General features: G+C 67.6%; 1 protein-coding gene across 1 annotated transcript in view; it reads left to right on the plus strand.

Annotated features, from left to right (window-relative positions):
* Window positions 1-14,301, plus strand: part of NOTCH3 (notch receptor 3) — a 48,678-nt gene that overhangs the window by 10,909 nt on the left and 23,468 nt on the right. Inside the window, 13 exon segments of the mRNA XM_087778219.1 lie at window positions 676-798; window positions 2,520-2,753; window positions 3,929-4,084; window positions 4,935-5,120; window positions 6,202-6,315; window positions 6,506-6,619; window positions 7,425-7,658; window positions 9,089-9,199; window positions 10,014-10,206; window positions 10,882-11,027; window positions 12,161-12,274; window positions 13,136-13,255; window positions 13,996-14,148. Of these exon segments, the coding sequence (XP_087634345.1) occupies window positions 676-798; window positions 2,520-2,753; window positions 3,929-4,084; window positions 4,935-5,120; window positions 6,202-6,315; window positions 6,506-6,619; window positions 7,425-7,658; window positions 9,089-9,199; window positions 10,014-10,206; window positions 10,882-11,027; window positions 12,161-12,274; window positions 13,136-13,255; window positions 13,996-14,148 (1,998 nt within the window).

Genomic DNA, 14,301 nt, shown 5'->3' on the forward strand with positions numbered 1-14,301 from the left:
GGGGGTCCCTGGAAGTGGGTGGGGGGTCCCTGGCACTGGGTGGGGGTCCCTGGCACCTACTGGGGGCTTATGGGTGGTCGCTGGGACTGGGTGGGGGGTCCCTGGAAGTGGGGGGGGTCCCTGGGGAGCCCTAAAAACTGGGGGGGTGGTGGGGGGTGTCCCTGGGGGTCCCTGGCACCTATTGGGGGTTATGGGTGGTCTCTGAGAGTGGGTGGGGGTCCCTGGAAGTGGGTGCGGGTCCCTGGGGGTCCCTAAAAATTGGGTGGGGGGGGGTCCCTGGGGTTCCCTGGAAGTGGGTGGGGGTCCCTGGGGGGCCCTAAAAACTGGGTGGGGGTTATGGGTGGTCTCTGAGAGTGGGTGGGGGTCCCTGGAAGTGGGTGGGGGTCCCTGGGGATCCCTAAAAACTGGGTGGGGGTCCCTGGGGGTCCCTGGCACTGGGTGGGGGTCCCTGGGGGTCCCTAAAAACTGGGGGGGGGGGGTGTCCCTGGAAGCGGGTGGGGGTCTCCAAGGGTCCCTGCCATGGGTGGGGGTCCTTGGCACCCACCACCCTCGGCATCTGCGGGGCTCCCCGGTGATGGGTTCGGGGGGCTCCAGGGTGCCCGTGGAGTGTGGGGGGGGTCCCTGTCATGGGGGGAGGGGGTCCCGGGCCCCACCCTGACCCTCGGGGTGCCCAAGGTTTCGAGGGTCCCACCTGCGAGACCAACGTGGACGATTGCCCCGGGCACAAGTGTCTCCACGGGGGCACCTGCGTGGACGGGGTCAACACCTACAACTGCCAGTGCCCACCCGAGTGGACGGGTAGGGGGCACCCAGGGGGGCACCCGGGGCGGGCGTGGGGCGGGGCGCCGGGGTGGGCACCCCGGGGTGGGCGCCGGGGTGGGCAACGAGATAGGGAGTGAGGTGGTCACCAGGTTGGGCAACGAGATAGGGAGTGAGGTGGGCACCAGGGTGGGCATGGAGGTGGGGACCGAGGTGGGCACCAGGGTGGGCAACGAGATAGGGAGTGAGGTGGTCACCAGGGTGGGCATGGAGGTGGGGAGTGAGGTGGGCACCAGGGTGGGCAACGAGATAGGGAGTGAGGTGGTCACCAGGGTGGGCATGGAGGTGGGGAGTGAGGTGGGCACCAGGGTGGGCAACGAGATAGGGAGTGAGGTGGTCACCAGGGTGGGTGTCAAGGTGGGGACTGAGGTGGGCACCAGGGTGGGCAACGAGATAGGGAGTGAGGTGGTCACCAGGGTGGGCAACAAGATAGGGAGTGAGGTGGTCACCAGGGTGGGCGTCAAAGTGGGGACTGAGGTGGTCACCAGGGTGGGCATGGAGGTGGGGACTGAGGTGGTCACCAGGGTGGGCAACAAGATAGGGAGTGAGGTGGTCACCAGGGTGGGCGTCAAGGTGGGGACCAAGGTGGTCACCAGGGTGGGCAACGAGATAGGGAGTGAGGTGGTCACCAGGGTGGGCATGGAGTTGGGGATTGAGGTGGTCACCAGGGTGGGCAACGAGATAGGGAGTGAGGTGGTCACCAGTGTGGGCATGGAGGTGGGGACCAAGGTGGTCACTGAGGTGGGCACCAGGGTGGGCACCCCAGGGTGGCCATCGGAGACCAGGGTGGGCAACAAGATAGGGAGTGAGGTGGTCACCAGGGTGGGCAGCAAGGTGGGCACTTGGGCATGGACCAAGACGGGTCACTGAGGTGGGCACCAGGGTGGTCATCGAGGTGGGCACCGAGGTGACCACCAAGGCCGTCTCTGAGGTTGCCTCCAAGGTGGTCCCCAAGGTTGTCACCAAGATGGGGACCAGGATAGTCCCTGAGATGATCCCAGAAGTGGACACCAAGGAGGTCCCCAAGGTGGTCCATAGGGTGGGGACCAAGGTGGTCCCTGAGATGGTCCTGGAGCTGGTCACCATGGAGGTCCCCAAGGTGGTGCCTGAGATGGGGACCATGGTGGTCCCAGAGGTAGTCCCCAAGGTGGTCAGTGAGGTGCAGATCAGGGTGGTCCCTGAGATGGTCCCTGAGGTGGTCCCCAGGCAGCCCCAAAGGTGGTCCTCAAGGTGGTCAGCAGGGTGGGGACCCATGCTGGTCCCCAAGGTGGTCCCCAAGGAGGTCCCCATGGTGGTCTCCAAGATGGTCAGTGAGGTGCAGACCAGCATGGTCCCTGAGGTGGCTCTAGAGGTGGTCACCAAGGAGGTCCCTGAGGTGGTCGGTGGGGTGGTGACCGAGGTGGTCACCAAGGAGGTCCCTGAGGTGGTCGGTGGGGTGGTGACCGAGGTGGTCACCAAGGAGGTCCCTGAGGTGGTCGGTGGGGTGGTCCCTGAGGTGGTCACCAAGGAGGTCCCTGAGGTGGTCGGTGGGGTGGTCCCTGAGGTGGTCACCAAGGCGGACCCTGAGGTGGTCAGCAGAAGGCAGCCCAAGGGGGTCCCTGAGATCTTCTCAGGTGATCTCCAAGAAGGTTCCTCAGGTTGCTCACCAAGACCTGCTTGACCCCCACCCCCTCCATGTCCCATCCCCCCCCCCCCCCCAGGCCAGTTCTGCACCGAGGACGTGGATGAGTGCCAACTCCAACCCAACGCTTGCCACAACGGGGGCACCTGCTTCAACACCCAAGGTGGCCACACCTGCGTCTGCGTCAACGGTTGGACGGGCGAGAGCTGCAGCGAGAACATCGACGACTGCGCCACCACCGTCTGCTTCAACGGGGCCACCTGCCACGACCGCGTCGCCTCCTTCTACTGCGCCTGTCCCATGGGCAAGACGGGTGAGGGGAGAGGGAGGGTGCTGGGGGGGCACCCATGAGGGTGGGGACCTCGTAGGGCAACCTGGTGTGGGGTAGGAGCCCCCCCGCCATGTGCACCCTGGGGTGGGGACATCCAAGGGCACCTTGGCATGAGGTGGACATCTCCCAGGGGACCAAGGCATGGGGTTGGGACCTCTAAGAGCATCTTGACATGGGGTGGGCACCCATAGGTGCACCCTGGCATGGGGTTGGGGACCTCTAAGAGCATCTTGACATGGGGTGAGCACCCATAGGTGCACCCTGGCGTGGGGTGGACATCCCCAAGGGCACCATGGCATGAGGCGGACATCCCCAAGGGGACCAAGGCATGGGGTGGGGACTTCCAAGAGCACCCTAGCATGGGGTAGGCACCCATAGGTGCACCCTGCCAACGGGTTGGAGACCTCTAAGAGTGCCTTGACATGGGGTGAGCACCCATAGGTGCACCCTGGCATGGGGTGGACATCCCCAAGGGGACCAAGGCATGGGGTGGGGACCTCCAAGAGCACCCTGGTGTGGAGTGGCACCCTGGGGTGGCCTCGGCATGGGTTGGGTAGCACCAGCATGGGGTGGGCACCACCCTTGGGCACCCTGGTCTTGGGTGGGAACCCCTGGCATGGGTCAAGCACCCATGGGCACTCCTGGCATGGGGTGGACACCCTGGGGTGGCCTTGGCATAGGTTGGGTGGCACTGGCATGAGGTGGACACCTCCGGTGTGGGTTAAGCACCCATGGTCACCCTCTTTGGCATGGGGTGGGCACCCTGGGGTGGCTTTGGCAGAGGTTGGGTGGCCCCAGCATGGGGTGGGCACCCTGACATGGGGTGGGCACCCACTGGGGTGGCCGTGGCATGGGTTGGGTGGCACTGGCATGGGGTGGCCATCACCCCTTGTGCACCCTGGCATGGGGTGGGCACCCTGGGGTGGCTTTGGCATGGTTTGGGTGGCACTGGCATGGGGTGAGCACCCATTGGGGTGGCCTTGGCATGGGTTGGGTGGCACCATCATGGCATGGTCATCACCCTTTGGGCACCCTGGCATGGGGTGGGCACCCTGGGGTGGCTTTGGTAGAGGTTGGGTGACACCAGCATGGGGTGGGCACCTGCTGGGAGGGGGGTCCTACACCCATGGGTGCCCTGACGCCCCGGTGGGTGCCAGGCCTGCTGTGCCACCTGGACGACGCCTGCGTCAGCAACCCGTGCCACAAGGACGCCATCTGCGACACCAACCCCGTCAACGGCCGCGCCATCTGCACCTGCCCCCCCGGCTTCACCGGCGGCGCCTGCGACCAGGACGTCGATGAGTGCTCCATCGGTGGGTGTGGGGGGGGAGGCACCCATGGGTGGGGGGCACCCATGGGTGGTGGTAGGGCGTCCATTCATGGTGATACCACCATGGTGATACCACCATGAATGGTGGGCACGCATGGGCAGAGGGCACAGTGGACCTCCACGAGTGATCACCGTGGCACGTGAGCCAAGAAGGGGAGCACCCGTGGGTGTTGGGGGCACCCATGGGTGGGGGGCACCCATGGGTGGTGGTAGGACGTCCATGCATGGTGATATCACCATGGGCACGCATGGCCAGAGAGCACAGTGGACCTCCATGAGTGATCACCATGGCAATGGACCCAGGAAGGGGAGCACCCATGGGTGGGGGGAACCTAGGGGTGGTGGGCACCCATGGGTGGTGGTGGGACATCCATTCATGGTGGTGGTGGTGGGGTCATCCATGGGCAGAAGGCACAGGCAGGACTGCACCTTCATTGAGCAATAGCCATGGCAGGGGAGCCAAGAAGGGGAGCACCCATGGGTGCTGGGGGCACCCATTGGTGGTGGGCACCCATGGGTGATGGTAGGGCGTCCATTCATGGTGGTATCACCATGGTGGGCACGCATGGGCAGAGAGCACAGTGGACCTCCATGAGTGATCACCATGGCAATGGACCCAAGAAAGGGAGCACCCATGGGGGGGGGGGGGGCACCCATGGGTGGTGGTAGGGCCTCCAGTCATGGTGATGTCACCATGAATGGTGGGCACGCATGGGCAGAGAGCAGAGGCAAGGGTGCACCTCCATGAGTGACAACCATGGCAATGGACCCAAGAAGGGGAGCACCCGTGGGTGGGTGCCACCCATGGGTGCTGACCCCTCCCTTCCCCCCAGGCGCCAACCCCTGCGAGCACTTTGGGCGCTGCGTCAACACCCAAGGGTCCTTCGAGTGCCGCTGCGGGCGGGGCTACGCGGGGCCGCGCTGCGAGAGCGACGTCAACGAGTGCCTGTCGGGGCCCTGCCGCAACCAGGCCACCTGCCTGGACCGCATCGGGCGCTTCACCTGCATCTGCATGGCCGGTGGGGGCCCCCCCCCCATGGGTGGGGCTGGGGGCGGGGCCTGGGGTGGGGGTGGGACCTGGGGTGGTCCTGGGATGGGTGCTGGTGGGGATGTGGGACCTGGGGTGGGACCTGGTGAGGGTGCTGGTGGGGATGTGGGACCTGGGGTGGTCCTGGGATGGGTGCTGGTGGGGATGTGGGACCTGGGGTGGTCCTGGGATGGGTGCTGGTGGGGATGTGGGACCTGGGGTGGTCCTGGAATGGGTGCTGGTGGGGATGTGGGACCTGGGGTGGTCCTGGGATGGGTGCTGGTGGGGATGTGGGACCTGGGGTGGGACCTGGTGAGGGTGCTGGTGGGGATGTGGGACCTGGGGTGGTCCTGGGATGGGCGTAGGACCTGAGATGGGTGCTGGTGTGGTTATGGGACGTGGTGTGGGACTGGGGGTGGTGCTGGGGTGGGTGTGGGTCTTGGTATGGGTGCTAGGGCGGCCATGGGACCTGGTGAGGGTCCTGGTGGGGATATGGGACCTGGTGAAGGTCCTGGGGTGGGTGTGGGTCTTGGTGTGGGTCTTGGTATGGGTGCTGGTGAGAACCTGGGACCTGGGGTGGGACCTGGGGTGGGTCGTGGTGGGGTTATGGGACCTGGGGTGGGACCTGGGATGGGTGCTGGTGTGGTTATGGGACCTGGCGAGGGTCCTGGTGGGGATGTGGGACCTGGGGTGGTCCTGGGGTGGGTGTGGGACCTGGGATGGGTGCTGGGGTGGCTATGGGACCTGGTATGGGGCCTGCTGCGGGTCGTGGTGGGGTTATGGGATGTGGTGAGGGACCTGGGATGGGTGCTGGCGTGGGTCATGGTGGGGTTTGGGGTGGGACCCGGGACGGGTGCCTGAATGGGTGTGGAACATGGGGTGGGACCTAGTGAGGGTGCTGCTACGGGACGTGGTACGGGGATGGGTCCTGCCATGGGTCCTGGTGGGGGCTGCGCAGACTTCACCTCCGCTTGCGCAGGCAGTGGGTGCCCCGTGCGGGCAAGGGGGTGCCAGGGTGGGGGCGAGGGTGTCCGTGGGTGCCAGGGTGGGGGTGACGGTGCCGGTGGGCGCAGGGTTCAGCGGGCCCCTCTGCGAGCTGGAGGTGGACGAGTGCCAGAGCAGCCCCTGCGCCAACGGCGGCCGCTGCCACGACCTGGTCAACGGCTTCTCCTGCTCCTGCCCCCCCGGTGAGCACCCACCCGTGGGCACCCACCCGTGGGCACCCACCCGTGGGCACCACCTCTGGGCTCCTGGGCTCGGGGGTGCAGGAGCTCTGGGGGTGCCTGGGGTCCCCTGAGGGGAGTTGGGGGGGTCCATGGGGGGGGGACTCACCCCCTCTGGCCCCACCACCACCACCCATGGGTGCTCCCCACCCAGGTTTCTCGGGCCCCACCTGCCAGACGGACATGGACGAGTGCGCCAGCACCCCCTGCCGCAACGGCGCCAAGTGCCTCGACCGCCCCAACGGCTACGAGTGCCGCTGCGCCGAGGGTGAGCCCCCCCCCACCCCACCCTGGGACCCTCAGCACCCATGGGTGGGCGTGGAACCCGGCATTGACCACCCGGCACCCATGGGTGGACATGGAAGCCAGCACTGACAACGCAACAGCCATGGGTGGGCAAGGAACACAGCATTGACCATCCTGCACCCATGGGTGGCCATGGAACCCCATCATTGCCCATCTTGCACCCATGGGTGTCCCCACCTCATGGTGTTGTCCATCCTGCACCCATGGATGGCCATGGAACCCCGACATTGTCCATCTTGCACCCAGGGGTGTACCTGACCTCCTGGTGTTGGCCACCTTGCGCCCATGGGTGTCCTTGACCTCCTGGCATTGCCCATGTTGCACCCATGGGTGTCCCCAGCTCCAGGCATTGCCCACCCTGCACCCATGCATGTCCCCAAACCCCCAATACTGCCCACTGTGCACCCATGGGTGCCCCCAGCCCCCCGGCATTGCCCACCTGGCACCCATGGGTGTCCTCAACCTCCTGGCATTGGCCACTGTGGGTGTCCTCAACCTCCTGGTGTTGCCCACCCTGCACCCATGGTGTCCTTGACCTCCTGGCATTGCCCACCCTGCACCCATGGGTGTCCCCAAACCCTGGGCATTGCCCACTGTACACCCATGGGTGTCCCCAGCCCCAAGCATTGCCCACCCTGCACCCATGGGTGTCCTCAACCTCCTGGCATTGCCCGCCCTGCACCCATGGATGTCTCCAGCCCCCCGACCTTGCCCACCCTGCACCCATGGGTGCCCCCAGCACCCCCTTCCCCCCCTTCCCCCCCCAGGTTTCGAGGGTCCTCTCTGCGAACGCAACGTGGACGACTGCTCGCCGGACCCCTGCCACCACGGCACCTGCCTGGACGGCATCGCCAGCTTCTCCTGCGCCTGCGCCCCCGGCTTCACCGGCCACCGCTGCCAGCTCCAGCTGGACGAGTGCCACAGCAGCCCCTGCCGCAACGGCGGCAAGTGCATCGACCGCATCGACGCCTACCAGTGCAACTGCCCGCCCGGCACCGCCGGTAGGGTGCTGGGAGGGGTGGGGGGGTCTTCTCTGGGTGGGGGTGGGTGCTGGGTGTGGCGTTGGGGCTCATCTGGGCATGGGGTGGGTGCTGGGTGTGGCGTTGGGTCTTCTCTGGGCGTGGGGTGGGTGCTGGATGTGGTGTTGGGTCCCATTTGGTCATGAGATGGGTGCTAGAGATAGCATTGGGTCTTCTCTGGGCGTGGGGTGGGTGCTGGATGTGGTGTTGGGTCCCATCTGGTCGAGATGGGTGCTAGAGATAGCATTGGGTCTTCTCTGGGCGTGGGGTGGGTGCTGAGCATGGCGCTGGGTCTTCTCTGTGCGTGGGGTGGGTGCTGGATGTGGTGTTGGGTCCCATCTGGTCATGAGATGGGTGCTGGAAATGGTGTTGGGTCTTCTCTGGGCATGGGGTGGGTGCTGGGTGTGGCGTTGGGGCTCATCTGGTCATGGGGTGGGTGCTGGGTGTAGCATTGGGTCCTCTCTGTGCGTGGGGTGGGTGCTGAAGATGGCGTTGGGTCTTCTCTGGGCGTGGGGTGGGTGCTGGATGTGGTGTTGGGTCTCAGCTGTCCATGGGGGGGCTGATGGAGATGGTGTTGGGTCCCATCAAGGCACTGGGTGGGTGCTGGGTGTGGTGTTGGGTCTTCTCTGGGCATGGGGTGGGTGCTGGGTGGGGTTGTTGGGTCCCAACTGGTCTTGGGATGGTCAATGGAGATGGCGTTGGGTCCCATCAGGGCATGGGGTGGGTGCTGGGTGGGGTTGTTGGGTCCCAACTGGTCTTGGGATGGTCAATGGAGATGGTGTTGGGTCCCATTAGGGCATCACGTGGGTGCTGGGCATGGAATTGGGTCCCACCTGGTCATGAAGTGGGTGCTAGCGATGGCGTTGGTTCTTCTCTGGGCATGGGGTGGGTGCCGGTGAGGGTGTTGGGTCCCATCTGGTCACGAGGTGGTTGATGGACAAGGTGTTGAGTCCCATTGAGCACTGGGTGGGTGCTGGAGATGGTGTTGAGTCCCAACTGGTCAGGGGATGGGTGCTGGTCATGGGGTTGGGTCTTACCTGGTCATAAGGTGGGTGCTGGACATGGCATTGGGTCCCACCTCAACATTGGGTGGCAGCTGGACGTGGCATTGGGTCCCATCTGACCATGAAGTGGGTGCTGGGCGTGGCGCTGGGTCCCATCAGGGCATTGGGTGGGTGCTGGACATAGGGTGGGTGCTGGTCATGGCGCTGGGTCCCACCGGGGCACGGAGCGGGTGACACCATGGGGTGGTCACTGGGTGCCATCACCTCCCACCTGAGCATGGGCCAGGAATGGGTGTCCCTGGGGTGCCCCACCTGGGCACCCACCTGATGTGGCTCAGCCCTGCACCCCTGGGTGCCCCACCCCGGTCATGGGGTGGGTGCTGAGGCCTGGCCACCCTTGGGTGCCAGGTGTCAACTGCGAGGTGAACCCCGACGACTGCGCCAGCGACCCCTGCGTCCACGGCGTGTGCCAGGACGGCATCGCCCGCTACGACTGCGTCTGCCAGCCCGGCTTCACAGGTGGGTGCCCCTGGGTGCTCCCATGGGTGCTGGGGGTCCGTGGTGCCTCCTGGGTGCTCCCATGGGTGCTGGGGGGCCTTGGTGTTGACTGGGTGCTCCCATAGGTGCTGGGGGGGCAGGGAGTCCACTGGGTGCCCCCATGGGTGCTGGGGGTCCGTGGTGCCTCCTGGGTGCTCCCATGGGTGCTGGGGGGGCCTTGGTGTTGACTGGGTGCTCCCATGGGTGCTGGGTGGGCCACAGTGCCCGGTGGGTGCTCCCTTGGGTGCTGGGGTCCTTGGTGCCCATTGGGTGCTCCCTTGGGTGCTGGGGGGGCACGGTGCTCACTGGGTGCTCCCATGGGTGCTGGGGTGGCTCAGCACCCACTGGGTGCCCATGTTGGGTGCCCCTGTTGGGTGCCCCATTGATTACCTGTGTTGGGTGCCCGTGTTGGGTGTCCATGTTGGGTGTTCCCTTGATTATCCATGTTGGGTGCCTCTGTTGATCGCCCTTGTTGGGTGCCCCTGTTGGGTGCCCATCCCGTGTTGGGTGCCCCTGTTGGGTGCCCATCCCATGTTGATTGCTCATGTTGGGTGCCCATGTTGGGTGCCCATGTTGGGTGCCCATGTTGATTGCTCATGTTGGGTGCTCTTGTTGGGTGCCTCACTGATTCCCCAACGCTGGGTGCCCACATTGGGTCCCCTTATTGGGTGCCCCTGTTGGGCGCCCGTGTTGACTACCTACGCCGGGATCCCCCAGTTGGGTGCCCACCAGGGCGCCCCCACCCCTCACCCGCGTGTTGTCATCGTGTGTGTCCCCCCCCCCCCCCCGCCCCCAGGTCCCCGCTGCGACGTGGAGATCAACGAGTGCGCGTCCAACCCCTGCCACGAGGGTGGCACCTGCGTGGACGGCGCCAACGGCTTCACCTGCCTCTGCCCGCCCGGCACCCGCGACGCCCAGTGCCGCCCCGGCACCCTGCCCTGCCGCAGCAGCCCCTGCGCCCACGGCACCTGCCGCGACCACGGGGATGGGTGAGCGCCCACCGGGTGCTGGGGGGGAGGCTGGGAAGGGGCCGGGGGTGGCTGGGGAGAGCCCCAGGGTGCCCGTGGGTGCCCATGAGGGGTTTAGGGGTGACTGGGAGGGGTCTGGGTGCTGGTGGGTGCCTGGAGGGGGGCCCAAGAGTGTCCAAGTTGGGGTTCTGGGGTGACTGGGAGGGGGTCTGGGTGCTGGTGGGTGACTGGGGGAGGTCCCAAGGGCACCCATGGGGGGTTCAGGGGTGACTGGGAGGGGTCCGGGTGCCTGGAGGGGGGCCCAAGGGTGCCCATGAGGGGTTTAGGGGTGACTGGGGGGGGGTCTGGGTGCCAATGGGTGCCTGGAGGGGGGCCCAAGGGTGTCCGTGGGTGCCCATGGGGGTGCCCGAGGGTGTCAATGGGCACCCAAGTTGGGGTTCAGGGTGACTGGGAGGGGGTCTGGGTGCTGATGGGTGCCTGGGGGGGCTCCCAAGGGCACCCATGGGTGCTCGGGGGGTGCGCAGGGGGTGCCCATGGGGGTGGCAGGGGATGCGTGTGGGTGCCCATGAATATTTGGGGGTACCAAGGGAGACGCCCATGGGTGCTCATGCCCGTGGGTGCCGGGGGGGGGGGGGGGGGGCTGCCTGGGGGCACCCTTGGGGGCCCAGCACCCATGCGTGCCCCCCGCCCCCCCAGGTTCACCTGCGAGTGCCAGGCGGGCTGGGGGGGCCCCACGTGCGCCCGCAGGGAGGACCCCTGTGCCCCCCGGCCCTGCCACCACGGGGGCACCTGCACCCCCTTGGGTGGGGGGTACCGCTGCGCCTGCCACCCCGGATACCAGGGTACGGCCCCCTGGGGACCCCCCACCCCCCCTGGGGACCCTCTGCCCACCCTGGGGACCCCCCACCCCCCTGGGGACCCTCTGCCCACCCTGGTGTCACCCTGGGGACCCCCTGCCCACCCTGGGGACCCAGCCAGGCCCTCCATTGTCCCCATGTCCCCTTCTGTCCCCATGTCCCCACCACCCCCATGTCCCCACCATGCCCATGCCAATGTCCCCACGTTCCCACCATCCCCACGTCCCCACCACCCCGTGTCCCCCACTGTCCCCATGTCCCCCATCATCCCCACGTCCCCGCCATCCCCACGTGCCCACCATGCCCATGTCCCCTTCTGTCCCCATGTCCCCTGCCATCCCCATGTCCCCACCGTCCCCATGTCCCTGCTGTCCCCACCATGCCCACACCGCTGTCCCCATGTCCTTGCTGTCCCCATGTCCCCTTCTGTCCCCATGTCTCCTGCCATCCCCATGTCCCCACCGTCCCCATGTCCCTGCTGTCCCCATGTCCCCACCGTGCCCACACCACTGTCCCCATGTCCCTGCTGTCCCCATGTCCCCTTCTGTCCCCATGTCTCTTGCCATCCCCATGTCCCCACCGTCCCCATGTCCGCACCGTCCCCATGTCCCTGCTGTCCCCATGTCCCCACCATGCCCACGTCCCCACCATGCCCCCGCCACCATCCCCAAGTCCCTGCTGTCCCCACCATGCCCACACCACTGTCCCCATGTCCCTGCTGTCCCCATGTCCCCTTCTGTCCCCATGTCTCCTGCCATCCCCATGTCCCCACCGTCCCCATGTCCCTGCTGTCCCCATGTCCCCACCATGCCCACACCACTGTCTCCATGTCCCTGCTGTCCCCATGTCCCCACCATGTCCATGTCCCCTGCTGTCCCCACGTCCCCATCATGCCCACACCACCATCCCCATGTCCCCACTGTCCCCATGTCCCCACTGTCCCCATGTCCCCACCATCCCCACGTCCCCACCGTCCCCATGTCCCCTGCCATCCCTGTGTCCCCACCATCCCCACGTCCCCACCATCCCCATGTCCTCACCGTCCCCACGTCCCCGCCGTCCCCGCCGTCCCCGTGCCCCGGGGTGACGCGTTCCCCCCCCCCTCCCCCCCCCCGCAGGCGCCCAGTGCCAGGTGGAGGTGGACGCGTGCGCCTCGGGGCCGTGCCACCATGGGGGCACCTGCCTGGACAGCGCCGGCACCTACCGCTGCCTCTGCGCCCCGCCCTTCACAGGTGGGCACCCATGGGTGCGGGGGGGGGGGGGTCTGCGTCCTGCCCTTCACGGGTGGGCACCCATGGGTGCTGAGTGGCACCATGGGTGGGGGGGCTGCATACCTGGTGGCTTTGTCCCGTGCCCTGAGGGGTGCCACCATGCCAGACGCCCAGTGGTGGCCATGCCCTGATGGGTGCCACCATGCTGGGTGCCCCAATGGGTGCCACCATGCCAGGTTCCCCAATGGGTGCCACCACGCTGGGTGTCCCCATGGTGGCCACGTCCTCATGGGTGCCACCACATTGGGTCCCTGGCGGTGGTCATGCCCTGCTGGGTGCCACCATGCTGGGTGCCCTGGTGGGTGCCACCACACTGGGTGTCCCTGTGGTGGCCACGTCCTCATGGGTGCCACCATGCTGGGTGCCTGGTGGTGGCCACAGACTCCTGGGTGCCACCCTGCCCGGCACCCCGTGGTGGCCATGCGCTGCTGGGTGCCACCATGTTGGGTCCCTGGTGGTGGCCGTGTCCTCATGGGTGCCACCATGCCACGTGCCCAGATGGGTGCCACCACACTGGGTGTCCCCATGGTGGCCATGCCCCGATGGGTGCCACCAAGCCATGTTCTTTTAATAGTGCCACCATGTTGGGTGTCCCTGTGGTGGCCACGTCCTCATGGGTGCCCACCACGCTGGGTGCCCCAATGGGTGCCACCACACTGGGTGTCCCCATGGTGGCCACGTCCTCATGGGTGCCACCACACTGGGTTCCCGGTGGTGGCCGTAGCCTCCTGGGTGCTACCCTGCCCGGCACCCAGCGGTGGCCATGCCCGGCCGGGTGTCACCCTGCGGGCGGCGGTGCCTGACGGTGTCCCCGGGGCGTAGGGCGGGCGTGCGAGGTGACGCTGGCTCCCTGCACCCCCAACCCCTGTGACAACGGTGGCGTCTGCGTCCCCACCCCCGACTACGGGGGCTTCACCTGCCGCTGCCCCCCCGGCTGGCAAGGTACCCGCACCCCGGGGTGGCCCTGGCACCCATGGGTCCCTCTGACACCCCTGGGACCCCCAGCACCCTTGGGTCACCCCCTGACACCCCTGGGTCCCCCAACACCCCTAGGGTCCCTCTGACACCCATGGGTCCCCTTGGGCACCCTGACCCCCCGGGCACCCTGATCCCCCCCCCCCGGGCACCCCTGGGTCCCTCCCCAATCCCCCCCCCCGTTGTCCCCCCAAACCGTCTGGGCACCCTGACCCCCCCCCCAAGCACCCTGACCCCCCCATCACCCTGAACCCCCATCACCCTGACCCCCCCATCACCCTGACCCCCACCCCGGGCACCCTGACCCCCCTCCCAAGGACCCTGACCCCCCCATCACCCTGACACCGCCCCCCGGGCACCCTGACCCCCCATCACCCTGAACCCCACCCCGGGCACCCTGACCCCCCTCCCTTGGTACCCTGACCCCCCTCCCTTGGCACCCTGACCCCCCATCACCCTGACCCCCCCATCCCAGGCACCCTGACCCCCCCGGGCACCCTGACCCCCCATCACCCTGACCCCCCTCCCTTGGCACCCTGCCCCCCATCACCTTGACCCCACCCTGGGAACCCTGACACCCCCCCCGGGCACCCTGCGCCCCCCCCATCACCCTGACCCCCCTCCCTTGGCACCCTGCCCCCCCATCACCCTGACCCCCCCTCCCCGGGCACCCTGCCCCCCCCCCCCCGGGCACCCTGCCCCCCCAGGCGAGCGCTGCCAGGAGGACGTGGACGAGTGCGGGCAGAGCCCCTGCCTGCACGGGGGGGTCTGCGCCAACGGCCCCGGCACCTTTGGGTGCCTCTGCCCCCGCGGCTACGGGGGGGGCACCTGCCAGCACGACCTCGACGACTGCCACCCCGGTGAGGGGACACGGGGACACGGGGGGGGACAGGGGTGCTGGGGGGACTGGGGACACTGCGGGGGCTGGGGACACTGGGGGGACACCAGGGGACTGGGGGGACTGGGGACACTGGGGGGGTTGGGGACACTGGGGGGACCTGGGACACTGGGAG

Source organism: Nipponia nippon, unplaced genomic scaffold (genome assembly GCF_047370975.1).
Source record: "Nipponia nippon isolate SJK-2023a ecotype South Korea unplaced genomic scaffold, ASM4737097v1 scaffold_42, whole genome shotgun sequence".
Lineage (NCBI taxonomy): Eukaryota > Metazoa > Chordata > Aves > Pelecaniformes > Threskiornithidae > Nipponia > Nipponia nippon.